Source organism: Gigantopelta aegis, chromosome 3, assembly GCF_016097555.1.
Source record: "Gigantopelta aegis isolate Gae_Host chromosome 3, Gae_host_genome, whole genome shotgun sequence".
Classification (NCBI taxonomy): domain Eukaryota; kingdom Metazoa; phylum Mollusca; class Gastropoda; order Neomphalida; family Peltospiridae; genus Gigantopelta; species Gigantopelta aegis.
Window position 1 is genome coordinate 38752964 of NC_054701.1, and position 16824 is coordinate 38769787.

Genomic DNA, 16824 nt, shown 5'->3' on the forward strand with positions numbered 1-16824 from the left:
TTTACTAAATGTAAATATCACACATTTATTTTAAAATACAATAGTTATGTCTTAAATACAGACAAAATATGATACATTGTACATGCACATGTATGTGCTTGCTCAAGGAAGGAAGGACATGTTTTATTAAATGACACACTTAACACATTTTATTTTTTTACGGTTATATGGCATCGGACAAACTGTTAAGAGCCACACAGATATTGAGACAGGAAATCCACTTTGCCACTTCATGGGCTACTCTTTTTGATTAGCAGCAAGGGATCTTTTATATGCACCATCCCACAGACAGGATAGTACATACCACAGCCTTTGTTATTCCAGTTGTGGAGCACTGGCTGGAACAAGAAATAGCCCAATGGGTCCACCAATGGGGATCGATCCGGGACCAACCGTGCATCAAGCGAACACTTTACCACTGGGCTACATCCCGCCCATGCTTGCTCAAGGCTAAACAGAGACATTGAAATAAGCATGTAGTATGGTATGGTACCTGGTAACCCACGTACAGGTTACCATAAATTACAGGGCCTGTAATCTAGAGATTAGGCCATTGTATATAAAATAAACTCTGTAGTCCATCCCATTCCATCCTACAAAAATGTTTATTTTTGTTTGGTTTAACGTAAGAAGAAAAGTAAAAGTGTTTTGGAAAAAAGAAGAAAAAAAAAGTTGTGTGCAATTTAGAAAACAATTGGTTTAGAAGTAAATAACTTATAGTAAATTACATGTTATGAAAAAAGGTGTTCCCTGTGGGGTGGACTATATCTGGTAACCCATATGTACAGGTTACCATAAATTACAGGCCCTGTAATCTAAGAGATTAGGCCAGTGTTATAAAATACACTCTAGATTTTCGTCCCTTCCCACCCCAAGGATACAGATGCTAGACCCACACCTGTATTTTTTTTATCAGCCAAAAAATATTTATTTTTGTTCCATGTGTGGTTTTCCAATGTCTTAAAAATATAAAATACATGTATGAAAGAAAATTTGACCTCTGTAAAGTTTTGTAAAAAAAAGAAGAAAAAAAAGATGAAAATGTGGCATTTAGTTTATTATGCCTTACAACACATTTATCAAGTTTACAATTCCCATTATCATTTGCTCCCAAACGCACTGATGCTTTGTAATTCTCATTAATTGTACTGATACTTATATGTGTCATTTATATTTACACAGTACACAACTGATTGAAATTTCAGTGGTGTTTTGTTGTTTTCCAAAACATTTGTGGAGAATATGATTTGTGGTTCTTGACTTTCTTGACATATGGTAACCTAGCTGACCGACCATTCTTGACGTAATTCGATTCCTATATCGTAAATTATTAAGTATACTTGATTATTTAGGGAAGTTGCTCATAACTAACAGATGAATCTTGTCTAGTATGAGTTGTGCAGAGATTAAACAATGTGTAGTGCTGAGGATTATCTTTTCTTTCTGATTAGCAAAACTTAATCTTTGATATACACTTCAGAATGTACGATTGCATTTAATAAACCAGTGTTGGTTGTCATAGTAAATTTCACCCCACCTGAGTTCTCTACAACTGAAGTATATCCGGGATTCTCGCAGCTTAAAGGCATATTGTCACAGACCACTGACCTATTTAATTGTCTAACAAAGTATTACCTGACAAAAATAATTTGATTTGTACCTAAATGTACTTTATTCAACCATCTTCATAACCACCATACTCCATTTATTAATGATATTTTGTAAAAATAATTGAATTATGACAATGGTCCATAATTCAAAAACTAAAATTGCCGAGAGGGTTGACATGGATTTCTCTCCATCATGATTCAGTTAAGGTGATGCGATAGCTAGATTTGGTTTCCAACAATTAATGTAATTTGTATTTATTATCCAGTTTTAGAGAAATAAGGTCCTTAAATCCATGACAGTATGCCTTTAATTATTTTTCAACCTTTTCACTGCTATAGCATTCGTCACTATACTTTATCCAGTATGTTAGCATGATGTTGAGGGGGTCTGGTTGACTGTGATTAATAGGATTACAAGCAGTAATTGGAATAAATTATCATGGGGTTACCCCGTGACCATAAAGCCAAGAACAAAATCTTGTCAAAATATTACTAAACAAAAACATCTGTGTACATTTTTAATATTTATTTATTTTAAATAGAATCCATGTAATTAGAACTAATATATGAATGAATAAAGTATTAATAATTAGTGTGTCTTTGAAAACTGTAATTTTGATTACTAATTTTTGTGCTGGTTTATACCATAAACTGTGCATATATTTCAGTACCTGACAGAATGTAGCCCAGTGGTAAAGCGTTAGCCTGGTGCATGGTTGGTCTAGGATCAATCCCCGTCAGTGGGCCTATTGGGCTATTTCTCATTTCAGCTAGTGCACCACGACTGGTATATCAAAGGCCATGGTATGTGCTATCCTGTCTGTGGGATGGTGAATATAACAGATCCCTTGCTACTAATGAAAAATGTAGTGGGTTTTCACTCTATGACTGTCAAAATGACCATATGTTTGACGTCCAATAGCCGATGATTAATAAATCAATGTGCTCTAGTGGTGTCATTAAACAAAATAAACTTATATTTCAGTACCAATGAAAGGGTTAACTACATGTATCTAATCAGTCGTTGACAGTCGTGAAATGGGAAGGTTAGATTTATATCTGACATTATCAATGACACAAAATATGAGAGTCGCCTCAAGGCCTCATGGGCATTCTAACTTGTTAATCATGTGCATGACCCACACCTTAAGGCACCATTAAAGCTTACATTACCTCGTGTGGCAGTGTGAATATAAATATATATATATCTGTACATATTAAATGGCTATCTTTATGACTGATACACATAATAAGATACCAGAAACGTTTGAGGCATTGAACATTTTGACCTATTCTTAGTTTGGCCCATATTTTAAGGCATTATCTAGTAGCTACATGTATTCAAGTATGACTGGGTTAGTCTATAGTTCTGATTTGATCCATTTTAACTTGTGATTCATACAAAAACAGAAGGAAAAAAGTGCAAGCAAAAAAAAAAAAGTGAAAGGAGATGTAAATTTAGATGTTATTTTCCCCAAGGGCTATTTACAGGTTGAACTTGTTTTGTTTGTAGGACTTCCCATTAAGTTTGACCTATGGAAGATTAAATGGTTGGGTTATAGTCCGAACAAGAGCATCAATTAAACAGGTTCTTTTTGTACGATGCATTTGCATAATTGCATGTTAATGAATGAATGAATGTTTAACGACACCCCAGCATAAAAAATACATCAGCTATTGGGTGTCGAACTATGGTAAATGCAAAAATAATGTGATGAACAACATCTATATAAAAATTAAAAGTTAAGTGGGTTTTTTCCATTATCGAAAAAACTCCATTTATTTAAGGAAAGCTTGCAAGCCATAATGAGCCTCTCTGTTTGGACCACACAGTCATGTATTCTAATGTTTCCCGTGATGCACATTGCGATGTCACTTTCTATTAAACTTTGAAACCTGTGATGTCACTTTCTGTTAAACTTTGAAACCTTTGATATAGGTGCGTTCTTTCAAATGGAAAACTATCCGAACATTTATAAGAGTTTGGTTTTAGTAAGGAAAACCAGTATAAAGAACTGTGCAAAAATATAATTGTATGTTATGTTTAAAAAGGTTTATGTCAAACAATATTTGTTTGTTTGTCATCAAAACTATAATACATGTATAAGTTTGGAACTGCACCTGGCTTCTATAGCAGGCCTAATCACTACATGTACACTAAGAGGGATTCTAATTCAGGGAGTAATATAGCTCTCCTTAATGTTGAAGTCTGCATAAGATTAAACTAACTTTTTAGCAGGGGATGGTATGTGGTTAAATTATCAGGCCCATAGCCAGAATTTTTTTTGTGGGGGGGGGGGGGGTTCGTTTAGGCTTATGGTGAGGCACAAAGTGTCTCACACGAGGGTGCGAAGACATGTTTGAGGTGCAATTTTGCGTTGACAAACATTGAAAAAAAAATCACCGGTGTGGGGGTGTCGGTCAACCCCCCTGTGACCCCCCCCCATTGGCTACGTGCCTGATTATGATGAACAAAGTTTATATGGGGGGGGGGGGGGTCTAAACATGCTCGCCCAGTAAATATATTTTTTAAAATAACAGTTTCTTGAGCAAAGGTTTCACACCCAGAACCCCCAGCCCCCCATACACACACCTAGTTATTCTTCAGTAAAATGCAGAAAACAAACTTTGTGGTTGTTGTATACATGTACATAAAAACAAAATCCTCCAAAATGAAAAACAATTCTTATATAAACTTAAATCACAAATCATGGTTTAGTGTATAGAGTTTCCAAGTACATGTGATGTCATATTTTGTGCTTGTTTTTACGCTTTGAAAAGGAACCTGATCATGCAAGTAGGCCTACATGTATTAATTGTCGATTTTTAATTACCATTTGTGTCTGTCCACACTTTGTTTAATCCACCACATATTGGCAGTCTTCTCCAGAAACATTGACTGATCGGTCGTATTCCCCTCCATAATCGCCTGGAAAGTTTTAGGTGAGAAGGTAATTATTACCTAGCACCATTTCAGGAGAGTGATCTTCAACTCATCTTCATTTTGCTCCTGGCAATGACTGATTAATGTAAAATCTCACTGGTATTGGTTGGTGTCTTGTACACACTGTCATCACTTTTTGTTTGGTTGACATTTTAATTACCATACTTTGTTTCATGTTACAAATAGTATTTGCATCTTTTTACTCATCTGTATTGGCTTTTACTTTAAATTCCATGTAACTAATGTATGGTATTGTTTATTGTGATAGGTATATATTAAATATTCAAATGATTATCACACTTGTCTTTATTATAAAATTATTTGTTTTAAAGATTAAAGAAAACTGAGCTCAGTTATATCTCCTGATTTATAAATACTCTTGAATTCTTCTTCTTCTGCGTTCAAGCTATAGTTGATCATGCTTTAGATTTAGAGTCCAGTTGTGGTGATAAAAAACACTGTCTCTGTCAAGTCTTCTTTGGAACCCCAAAGTTTGACAGCCAGTGTTGCTCCGTTTGACCAGTGCTTTATCCTGGCTTCATTGTAGAGGGGCCAGAATTGCAGGATGTACTCTGGGGACTGTGGTCCTGTTTGACATGAACATTCATCAGTGTCTGCCAGTTTCAGGTGGTACATATGGGATCTGAGATGGCAGTGACCAGTTCTTAGCCTGAAGATGGTTGTCCCTTCGAGGCTGGAGGCCCAGCACCGTACCCACCTGGCTTTGGTCCATGGGGATGACACCACTTCGATATATCCATCTGTCTCATGATCATAGAGCTTGGTGCATGTACAGACATTTCCTTTTTGTTTCCACACTAATGCTTATGCATAGCTTCTGTACTCTTGACTTCAATGGACTTGGTTTGAGTTTGGAGTTTTCCTTCTCCTAGGAGAGTTTCCTTTGATTTTGGAGTTTGCTTCTCCTAGACAGTTGTCTTTCTTGACTAACGTCCCCTGTCTGTCTGGTCCATATTAGTCTAGTCTCTACCCTTTGACCAGTCCAGCTTGGGTGACCCTACCAGGAGCTGATGCTCCAGCTGGCATAGCTCTCCGAGTCATTGAGACATGCAAGCTAACTCACCACATCAAGGAATTGACCATGAGATAGTCTTGAATTCATTTAAGAGATCATTATTGGATAAATAAACATGAAAATAAATTGAAAAAATCGGATATGCAGTTAATAACTAAAATAATTGAGATGCGCATCCCATCATTGTGAATGCATTTATTGATAATTGGAATGCTACTACACTAGTAATGTAAACTGGAGGTAAAACTAATTTCATCATCTGACTTTGTCAAATAATTTAATGCAGTCAATCATCACCATAGTAAAACTGAGGTGAGCTGAAAAAACTCACTCTCCTGAAATAGTGCAAGGTGAATAATCACTCTCCTTATTACATTTTCCCCAAAGTTCAGATTTGAGTTCTAACAAAACTGTGCCTGTCCTTGTTCTTTAATGTCAAGCTTGTCCAATAAAGGATCTCCTCAGAAGTGGCAGTCCTCCTACAGACGAAGCACTAGAAGGAGATTCATGGAATCAACCATTATTTTGCCAAATGCTCATTTGACTCTGCATTATGCAATGATACAGTCTTAATCGCAGATAATGGTTTTGTCGTTCAGATTTGTAGCAATCTCATAGTTTTCTCCTTTTTTTTTTAAATGTTACTTTCATTCCTGTTTAATGTGTGTTTTTCTGTTTGTATGTACTTTCAGATGGATCTTCTGTGCAGGATAGTGAACATGCCGATGAGAGTACTGAGATGAATTTGAAGGGGATGTTGCAGGCTCTGTAACACACAGTGGTCCTTCTCAAGCAGCAACAATGGGAACAGGTAGGTCAATCTTATTTCCAGCACACTGGCCTGTGGACTGTATACACTTCAACTGTCTGGATTGTGTGTTCTGGATATACATGTACACTTGAACTATCTGGATTGTGTGTCCTGGATATACACTTGAACTATCTGGATTGTGTGTCCTGGACATACACTTCAACTATCTGGACTGTCTGTCCTGGACATACACTTCAACTATCTGTGTGTCCTGGATATACACTTGAACTATCTGGACTGTCTGTCCTGGACATACACTTCAACTATCTGGACTGTCTGTCCTGGACATACACTTCAACTATCTGGACTGTATGTCCTGGACATACACTTCAACTATCTGGACTGGCTGTCCTGGACATACACTTCAACTATCTGGACTGGTTGTCCTGGACATACACTTCAACTATCTGGACTGTCTGTTTTGGACATACACTTCAACTATCTGTGTGTCCTGGATATACACTTCAACTGTCTGGACTGTCTGTCCTGGACATAAACTATCTGGACTGTCTGTCCTGGACATACACTTCAACTATCTGGACTGGTTGTTATGGACATACACTTCAACTGTCTGGACTGACTGTTATGGATATACACTTCAACTATCTGGACTGGCTGTTATGGACATACACTTCAACTATCTGTGTGTCCTGGACATACACTTCAACTATCTGTGTGTCCTGGACATACACTTCAACTATCTGTGTTTCCTGGACATACACTTCAACTAGCTGGACTGTGTCTTAGACATACACTTCAACTATCTGGACTGTCTGTTATGGACATACACTTCAACTATCTGTGTGTCCTGGACATACACTTCAACTATCTGGATTGTGTGTCCTGGACATACACTTCAACTATCTGGACTGGTTGTCCTGGACATACACTTCAACTATCTGGACTGTCTGTTATGGACATACACTTCAATTATCTGTGTGTCCAGGACATACACTTCAACTGTCTGGACTGTCTGTCTTAGACATACACTTCAATCTATGTGTCCTGGACATACACTTCAACTATTTGGACTGTCTGTTCTGAGCATACACTTCAACTATCTGGACTGTCTGTACTGGACATACACTTCAACTATCTGGACTGTCTGTTTAGGACAGTGGTTAGTTGTTAGGGAGAGAGAAATATAATTTATGTCGGTTGATCGCAGAGAATTAGACAGAAATTATTTTCTCTTAATTTGGGAGTAGCTTCCATAGGTGGTGCTTCGGTGTAGTTAATGCTGCACGTGCAGTTTGTAGCACATGTCATTCAGCCTAGCAGACCAACAGGGCAAGTGGTGTTTTTGTTATTTTGTATAAGAGTATGTTGAAGTATTACTTAAGTCATTGTGTGAAGCAATATCTGTTATCATGTGTTACATAATGCACACTTGGTCAGTGGGCCAGGCCTCGTGTGTTATCAATAAATAGGTTGATATTTATTGGTGTTTTATGTTTTGTATGGGAGGGCTCTGGAGTTAAGGGAAGTTGGTATAATGCCATGCAGACCTTGATGTTTAATGGGAACTATCACTCTGCAACACATACATTGACCTAGGTGATTTGGTGGTTATAAAGGCACTGCTGTTAAGTCAGAGTTTGTATTCCCAGTACTCAGAGCCAGTTTATCCTAGTACCACATGTAGTACATGCTATGGGCCCCGCACTTCAGGGGGCCCCACGGTGATGTGCACATTTATTTTCCCCAGGTCATTTCCCCCTCCCCCTTGCAAAATATATATCCTGGGATGGGTGTGCTACAGGCCTCGTGGATCCTTGAACCAGCTCTGCCAGTACTGACTCTTAACCCAAAGTAAGCATTTACCATTTGCTGTGTCATTGCTTTTTTTGTTATGTTTATTATTACATAATAACAACTGTGTACGTGATAAGATGCCACTTGTGTAACAGCAAAACGAGACAGTACTCTTGCTTAATTAAGTAAGGGTGGTCAACCTATGTTGATTTATTTTTGAATGGTAGTTACCAACAGTACTAACAGTAGCAGTCACATAGCCCTCTCAACATTATTCTATTTTTCACAAAATATATCCTGACAGAAATTGTATTGAAATGCCTGCAAAATTAAACGATGTTGTGCAACCTGCACTGATTTCTCACCCACTAACCACTAACCTGTCCTCAGTAGATTTTCCAGATATTGGAGATGATGTGTGTCCAGGATAGCATGCTTGAACCTTAACTGGATATAGGCACACAAATAAGATTTAACTAAATGAGTATATATATATATACATGTATATACATGTATGTATTGCAAAGAGTAGTCATCATGACGGGGGTGTATTTAGCTCAGTCGGTTGAGTTCTTGCTTGAGGTGCTTGCGTCACAGGATCGAACCACCTCTATGGATCCATTCAACTGACTGGGGTTTTTTTTTGTTCCAACCAGTGCACCACAACTGAACAAAGGCCATGGTATGTGCTTTCCTGTTTGTGGGAAAGTGCATATAAAAGATCCTTTGCTGCATTAGGAAAAATATAGCAGGTTTTTTGTGATGACTATACGAGTCAGAAATTACCAAATGTTTGACATCCAGTGATGTTTGATTAATCAATGCGCTCTAGTGGTGTTGTTAAACAAAACAAACCTTTTTCTTTTTTGTATTCCTAACACTAGTAGAAGCACTGAACAATGTTCAGCACCTCAGGCAGATTATTAAATACTGCAGCGTAAACAAGAACATAAAATGCAACGATCACTCTGGGGTTTTTTTCATTCTGAAGGTGTAACAGTGCAAAAAGATTTATATGCAATTCAGAAAAGAAAATACCCAAAATATTTCTTAGTCATTTGTGTTTATCGCGCAGTCGTCCACTGTATTGGCAGAATGTGATAACTGGATAAAGCAGAGTGATATCCTGCCAGTCAGAAGACAAATCCTATTACATAACAAATAAGCCTTTCTTGACACGCTGTTCTGGCCCTCTTTTTTTAATAGCCTATTTTCACAGTTGGTTTTATAACACAGTATATAAGAATACATGTATCTTTTCTGTGTGGCATGTACCAATGTTAAAAGATAACAAAACATACTGTTTATTAAAAAACTAGAGTTTGGAAACTAATACCTATAGTAGCCAATGTATTTTTCATCGTAGAGTGTCATTTTTACAAGAAATGACACCATCTGCTAAGGCATGGTTGTAACTAATAGGTTGTTTTTACTACCCAACTGGGTGGGTACCCCCTATAATTATTTTAGGCTTGGTATGGTTCTGAGCAGTGCACTGGCCTCAGTGTTGTTGTGGTTAAGCCACCAGACATAAGGCTGATAGGTGATTTGCTGCCCGGTACTGGCTCCCACCCAGAGCGAATTTTAATGACTGAATGTTTAGGTGTAAGATCACTACACCCTCTTCTCTCTCACTAACAACTAACAACTAATCCTCTGTCCTGCACAGACAGCCCAGATAGCTGAGGTGTGTGCCCAGGACAGCGTGCTTTAACCTCACGAAAATAAGTTGAAATGAACTGAAATCTGGACAGCTTTCTTGCTCAGAATGGCCATGCATGTATATAAACCAGGCCTCTGAATATTGCAAGAATAATCTTGCTCGTGCTCATGCAAGTCTAGTGTTCCATAACCCATTTTATATTCACGGGGTGAGACGTAGCCTGGTGGTAAAGCACTCACTTGATGCACGGTCGGTTTGGGATCGATCCCTGTTAGTGGGCCCATTGGGCTATTTCTCACTCCAGCCAGTGCACCACGACTGGTACATCAAAGGCTGTGGTATGTGCTATCCTGTCTATGGGATGGTGCATATAAAAGATCCCTTGCTGCTAATCGAAAAGAGTAGCCCATGAAGTATCGACAGCAGGTTTCCTCTCTCAATATTTGTGTGTATCCTTTACCATATGTCTGACGCCATATAACTGTAAATAAAATGTTTTGAGTGCATCATTAAATAAAACATTTCTTTCTTCCCATTTTGTGTTCACACATTACAATTAAAATATCATTAATTTCTTCATAGTCTTAATGGGTTACACAAAAAACAAAACGAAAGACCTGAGTTTGTTTTACATAACCCACAAGTGGTTTATACCAAATTATCTGAGGCCTGTAGTCTTTCAATATCAAGACTAAATGAACAGAATATACTACATGAGTGCCTGTTAGATTTACCATTAATCTTATTATAAGTTGACCGGCCTCGGTGGTGCAGTGGTTGAGCCATCAGACTACAGGCTGGTAGATACAGGGAGGGTTCACAGCCCGGTACCGGCTCCAACCCAGAGTGAGTTCTTAAGGGCTCAATGAGTAGGTGTAAGGCCACTACACCCTCTTATCTCTCATTAACCACTAACCAACTAACAACTAACTCAATGTCCTGGACAGAAAGCCCAGATAGCTGAGGTGTATGCCCCAGACAGCATGCTTGAACCTTAATTGGATATAAGCATGAAAATAAGTTGAAATGAATTATAAGTTGTATTGAAACATATGAAACAAGTGAAAGTGAGTTGAATATGTTTCTAAACAAGTTGTGTTGATAATTAGTGGTATCTTAACAGAAATGGGTGTAGTATATTTTCTTTCTTACATATCCTTAAAAACCAGGTTTAATTTAAATTTAAACATCTATTCAAATTCAAATTAATATTTTTTATTGCAGTTAACTTACAAGTGCATCACAAAGCACTCAATTTTGGGTTCACTTATAAGAGCAATCACTTTCAGTTGTGCTTATTTCATTGGATAGTATGGCTTTGATATCTGGGTCATCACAATGAGTAGTCAGTTATGCAGATGTCTTTAAATCGATATCATGTGTACATTAGAGATTGCTATGTGATACTAGAAATCTCACACATGGTGTTCTATCTAACAGGTGTGTAAGAAATAAGATTTTCTCACACCTTTAATGATGCAGAATATTACAGATTCTGCCAGTCTATAGATCACAGGTGAACACCACTTAGACTAGCCTTCATAATTAACCAGTAATTGTCCATATAACACAGTCGGCCCCTGGAATTTGGTAACATAAACCACTGGGTAATAAATGCCCCAACGTCTTTGGTATGTGCTGAACCACTGGCTAATGCCCCATGATTGGTATATTTTAATGAAAGTCTATGGTATGTGCTGAATCACTGGGTAATGCCCCATAATTGGTATATTTTAATCAAAGTCTGTGGTATGTGCTGAACCACTGGGTAATGAATGCCCCATGATTGGTATATTTTAATCAAAGTCTGTGGTATGTGGTGAACCATTGGGTAATGCCCCATGATTGGTATATTTTAATCAAAGTCTGTGGTATGTGCTGAAACATTGGGTAATGCCCCATGATTGGTATATTTTAATCAAAGTCTGTGGTATGTGCTGAACCACTGGGTAATGAATGCCCCATGATTGGTATATTTTAATCAAAGTCTGTGGTATGTGCTGAACCTCTTAACATTTCTCATTTATAATGTTTTAGTTTATGACCAAACCTTCATTGTAACTTAATTAGGGTGGTGCATAGCCCGGTGCATGGTAAAGTACTCGCCTGATGTACCGTCAGTCTAGAATCGATCCCCACTGGGCTATTTCTCATTCCAGCCACAGCACAACGACTGGTATATCAGTGGTCATGGTATGTGCTATCCTGTCTGTGGGATTAATATGGTGTTTATATAAAAGATCCCTTGCTACTAATGGAAAAATGTAGCAGGTTTCCTCTCTAAGACTATATGTTAGAATTACCAAATGTTTGACATCAAGTAGCCAGTGATTAATAAATAAATGTGCTCTAGTGGTGTCATTAAACGAAACAAATTTTTGGGGGTTAATTTTGTTTATCACTACATGCACCTGTACTTTACTAATAAAAAGCTTAGCTACCATTTTCATTGGATTGTTTTATTTAAAAAAAAAAAAAGAAGCCTAACATTATACCTGTACTAAAAACCTGGTTACATGCACTGTAGCGTTAAAAATAAGCACTTGTCCATTTGTCCCGACAAGTGAAAATTTTCTTGGACAAGCATAGTGTACATCAGTGGTTATCCGGTTGACAAGTAATAAAAATATAAAGCAGTATGATAATTTTTATCAATTGCTGCAAGTTTTTACTTTTGAGCAAGTAAAAATATTGGTGGACCAGTACATTTTTAGATGTGCTTGTCCAGTGGACAATTAAAAAATTCAGCTTATTTCTATCACTGCACTGTTGTTGAGATATATACGGTAATTTGATCAGAACATCCCATTTTGTGACCAAGCCATGCAGTCTTGTACATTATACATTAATTTACTTGCCTATTTGCCTACAATTCAGCTCAGTGGTAAAGTACTATAGTCAAGAGATGTGATTTAGATATAATAGGATTGACCACCCCCCCCCCCCCCCCCCCGTCTATAGACACCCATTTTAGGTTTTCTCATTCCAACCAGCACTTTGTGAATGAAACCTGCATCCATGGTATTATTTTGGCTGTTGACAAGTGCCATTAAAACATCCCTTGATAATCAGTATTAGGTGGTCGAGCTGCTGATATTTTGCTTTGTCATACTATGCACATTTAGAATTTTAAGTCCAAAAGTGGCTATGTACATTATTAATATGGTAGCTTAGCTGATGTTCAAGGTTTTTTTTTTCTTCTTCAATTATTCTCTTTCAGGTATTGATACAGTCAGACCTGTATTTATAAGCCACCTATACTGGGAAAAATACTCTGTATAAAAAGTGGATAATATACAGCCACAATTGCAAGGGTCATACACACATGTACATGTAGGTTTTTAGTTGGTAAAGATGTTTAAATTTATTTTAAAACAGTTTTTTCAGGATATGTAAGAATAAAAAATACTACCGGTACATGAATTTTCATTAGATACCATTTATCTTACAACTCGTTGTTTAAAAATGTATCTAACTCACTTTCACTCATTGGATACATTTTGAAAGAACTCATAAGGTAAATGGTATCTAATGGCCACTCATGCCGTATTCTCTAGGTATTGATCTGAGAAACCAGTTAAATAGTATCATGAGACAGGTGGCATATATATATACAGTGAACTATGCTGTATTGATCTACAAGAACAGTTAAATGGTATCTTAAAGGGACATTCCTGAGTTTGCTGCATTGTAAGATGTTTCCGACTAATAAAATATTTCTACGATTAAACTTACATATTAAATATATTTTCTTGTTTAGAATATCAGTGTCTTACACTAATGTCAGTAGAATGTCAGTGTGTTTCTGGTCATGTTAATATTTGTAAGAAGCCCAAACTGGATGTTGTCTTCAAATAATTTTGTACGTACGAAAAAACTGTATTTTAGGAAATAAGATGAAATTTAACTTAATACAAATATTAGAACGATCAGAAACACGTTCAATATACAGCCACTAATATTTTATGCAGAAAAATATATTTGATATGTAATTACAATCGTTAAAACGTCTCTGTTAGTCGATAACATCGTAAAAAGTGCAGCAAACTCAGGAATGTCCCTTTAAGACAGGTTGCCTCTTTATACAGGTGAATTATCTGATGGAATAATAAAATGGTATTTATTTAACAGGTGGCTACTTAACAGAGATGTATCATACTTTATCCTATAACTGACCCATAATATCCATGTCATAAATTCATTTGATATTTTGCAAACCCAGCAATGTTTTGCTGTCAATAAATCATTTGTTTACAAGCCAAACAAGACCTGTATATCTGAGCGTGACATTTTCATAAGATTTAGTTAAAATGCGTCATGTCAAAATACATTTTTGCTAATCTTGATGACGTCATATTACCTATGGAAGTGACTTTAGAACTGTGATTTACTAAATATTGAAGTGTTCTAGGATAAATAGAACTTGTAAAAGATGTAAAATAATGCTGATTAACATGGACACTAATTATATTTTTTATATTAAAAAATACCTGTGATATCTCCACTATATATTTGATCATTTAGATAATAGTAAACTAATACATGGATGTTTGCTATTGCTAGACCAAGTAAATTTGACTGATTGAGCTGGTTTGACTATATATATATATATATTTCATGAACAAAATAATATTAAGTTACAGGCTTAAACCAGTTGTGTCATCAGCAAATATGTAATGTTACTCTACAAAATAGTCTTATAGCACATGTCCAAGGGCAGCATGAAAACAAAGAAACCACTGCACTTTTAGTATGGCTAATGTGGATGTGAGAACAGTTTTTATTATCTTCGTAAAGACTTATTAGCCATTCTAATCAATACTGAACAAAATCAATAGCATGTTATTGAAGTAAGCTAACATGTATAACATTCTTTGGTTCACAAATGCCAAACGTATGAGTACGTGATTAATGTAATTGCATTAATACAGCTTATATAGGTTTACAGATGTATTTAGCATTAGAATTAATTTGCAATAAAACAAAAACAACAGTGGTTTTAACAAACATGTACTTAATGGCCTAAAGGCAAGTAAGTGCAATGTGCATATTTATTTTTCAGTCAAGCTTCATGTAACGTGACCATGCCCTGGCAAATGCCCACGCAATTATATTCCTATATACCCCGGATATGTTTAATCTACTGTGTGCAAAAGATCACGTTCATAATTAAAGAAACTGCGCATCTATTTTTGTCTAGACTTACCAAAAAAGTTTATTTTGTTTAATGACACCATTAGAGCACATTGATTTATTAGGCTATTGGATGTCTGACATTAAATTGGTAATTTTGATGTAAAGTCTTAGAAAGGAAACCCATTACATTTTTCCATTGTAGTAAGAAATCTTTTATATGCACCATCGTACAGAGAGGATAGCACATACCATGGCCTTTGATATACCATGGCCTTTAATATACCATGGCCTTTGATATACCATGGCCTTTGATATACCAGTTGTGGTACACTGGCGGGAATGAGAAATAGCCCAATGAGCCTATTTGACGGAGATCGACCCACTGCGCATCATGCAAATGCTTTGACGGAGATCGACCCACTGCGCATCATGCAAATGCTTTAACACTGGGCTCCCTCCCACCCCAATTTATACTTAACACTGGGCTCCCTCCCACCCCAATTTGTACTTAACACTGGGCTCCCTCCCACCCCAATTTGTACTTAACACTGGGCTCCCTCCCACCCCAATTTGTACTTAACACTGGGCTCCCTCCCACCCCAATTTGTACTTAACACTGGGCTCCCTCCCACCCCAATTTGTACTTAACACTGGGCTCCCTCCCACCCCAATTTGTACTTAACACTGGGCTCCCTCCCACCCCAATTTGTACTTAACACTGGGCTCCCTCCCACTCCAATTTGTACTTAAAGAAACTGTGCATCTAATTTTTATTTAAAGGTGGGATGTAGCTCAGTCGCTTGAGGTGCTTGCGTCGGAGGATCGAATCACCTCAGTGGATCCATTCAGCTGATTGGGTTTTTTCTCATTCCAACCAGTGTACCACAACTGGACATAGGCCGTGGTATGTGTTTTCCTGTCTGTGGGATGGTGCATATAAAAGATCTCTTGCTGCATTAGACAAAAATGTAGCGGGTTTCCTCTGATGACTACGAGTCAGAATTACCAAATGTTTGATATCCAATAGCAGATGATTAATTAATTGATGTGCTCAAGTGGTGTCGTTAAACAAATCAAATGCATACAATAAGTCCTAGATCAGTGAAACTTGGTTTATGTTGTAGTTGTACCTATGAATGTTCATCACAATGGATTCAATAAAAAAACTAAAAAAACTTTAACTAATTTTTGTTTAGCATTTTCAGAGAAATTTTTTGAAATATACCATACATGTAAGTACGGCTACGGTGGTGGTGGGAGCAACGATAGTGGCAACTTTAGTGTTTACCTCCATTTCTCACAAACAATAAGGGGCAGGACATAGCACAGTGGTAAAGCGCTCGTTTGATGCGCGGTCAGTGTGGGATCGATCCCCGTTGGTGGGCCCATTGGGCTACTTCTCGTTCCAGCCAGTGCACCACGACTGGTATATCAAAGGCCGTAGTATGTGCTATCCTGTCTGTGGGATGGTGCATATAAAAAATCCCTTACTACTAATTGAAAAATGTAGCGGGTTTCATCTCTGAGACTATATGTCAAAATGGCCAAAAGTTTGACATCCAATAGCCGAAGGATTAATAAATCAATGTGCTCTAGTGGTGACATTAAACAAAACAAACACAAACAATAAGTCGTAGGTTAGTGAAATGTTCATCACAATAGATCCAATTAAAAAAAAAAAAAAGAATTAAAATTTTAATCAAATTCTTTCAATTAAATTTATTTAAGCTTAATAATTTTTGAACATAAATTGAACATCTATGAATGCAACTGTCTCACAGTTTGTTTTTGTTTAACGACACACTAGAGCACATTGCTTAAAGGTGCAGACCCTAGTTTCAACTTGTAAAAATGGACACTTACGTTTGG

At 37.0% G+C, this 16824-nt stretch overlaps 1 protein-coding gene across 1 annotated transcript in view; it reads left to right on the forward strand.

The window, feature by feature from the left end:
* The window catches only part of LOC121368016 (calcium/calmodulin-dependent protein kinase kinase 1-like), a 197136-nt gene that overhangs the window by 17513 nt on the left and 162799 nt on the right, over positions 1–16824 (forward strand). Inside the window, exon 2 of the mRNA XM_041492525.1 lies at positions 6283–6401. Coding sequence (XP_041348459.1) covers positions 6392–6401 — 10 coding nt within the window. The 5' untranslated portion in view covers positions 6283–6391. The remainder of the gene's footprint in view (positions 1–6282; positions 6402–16824) is intronic.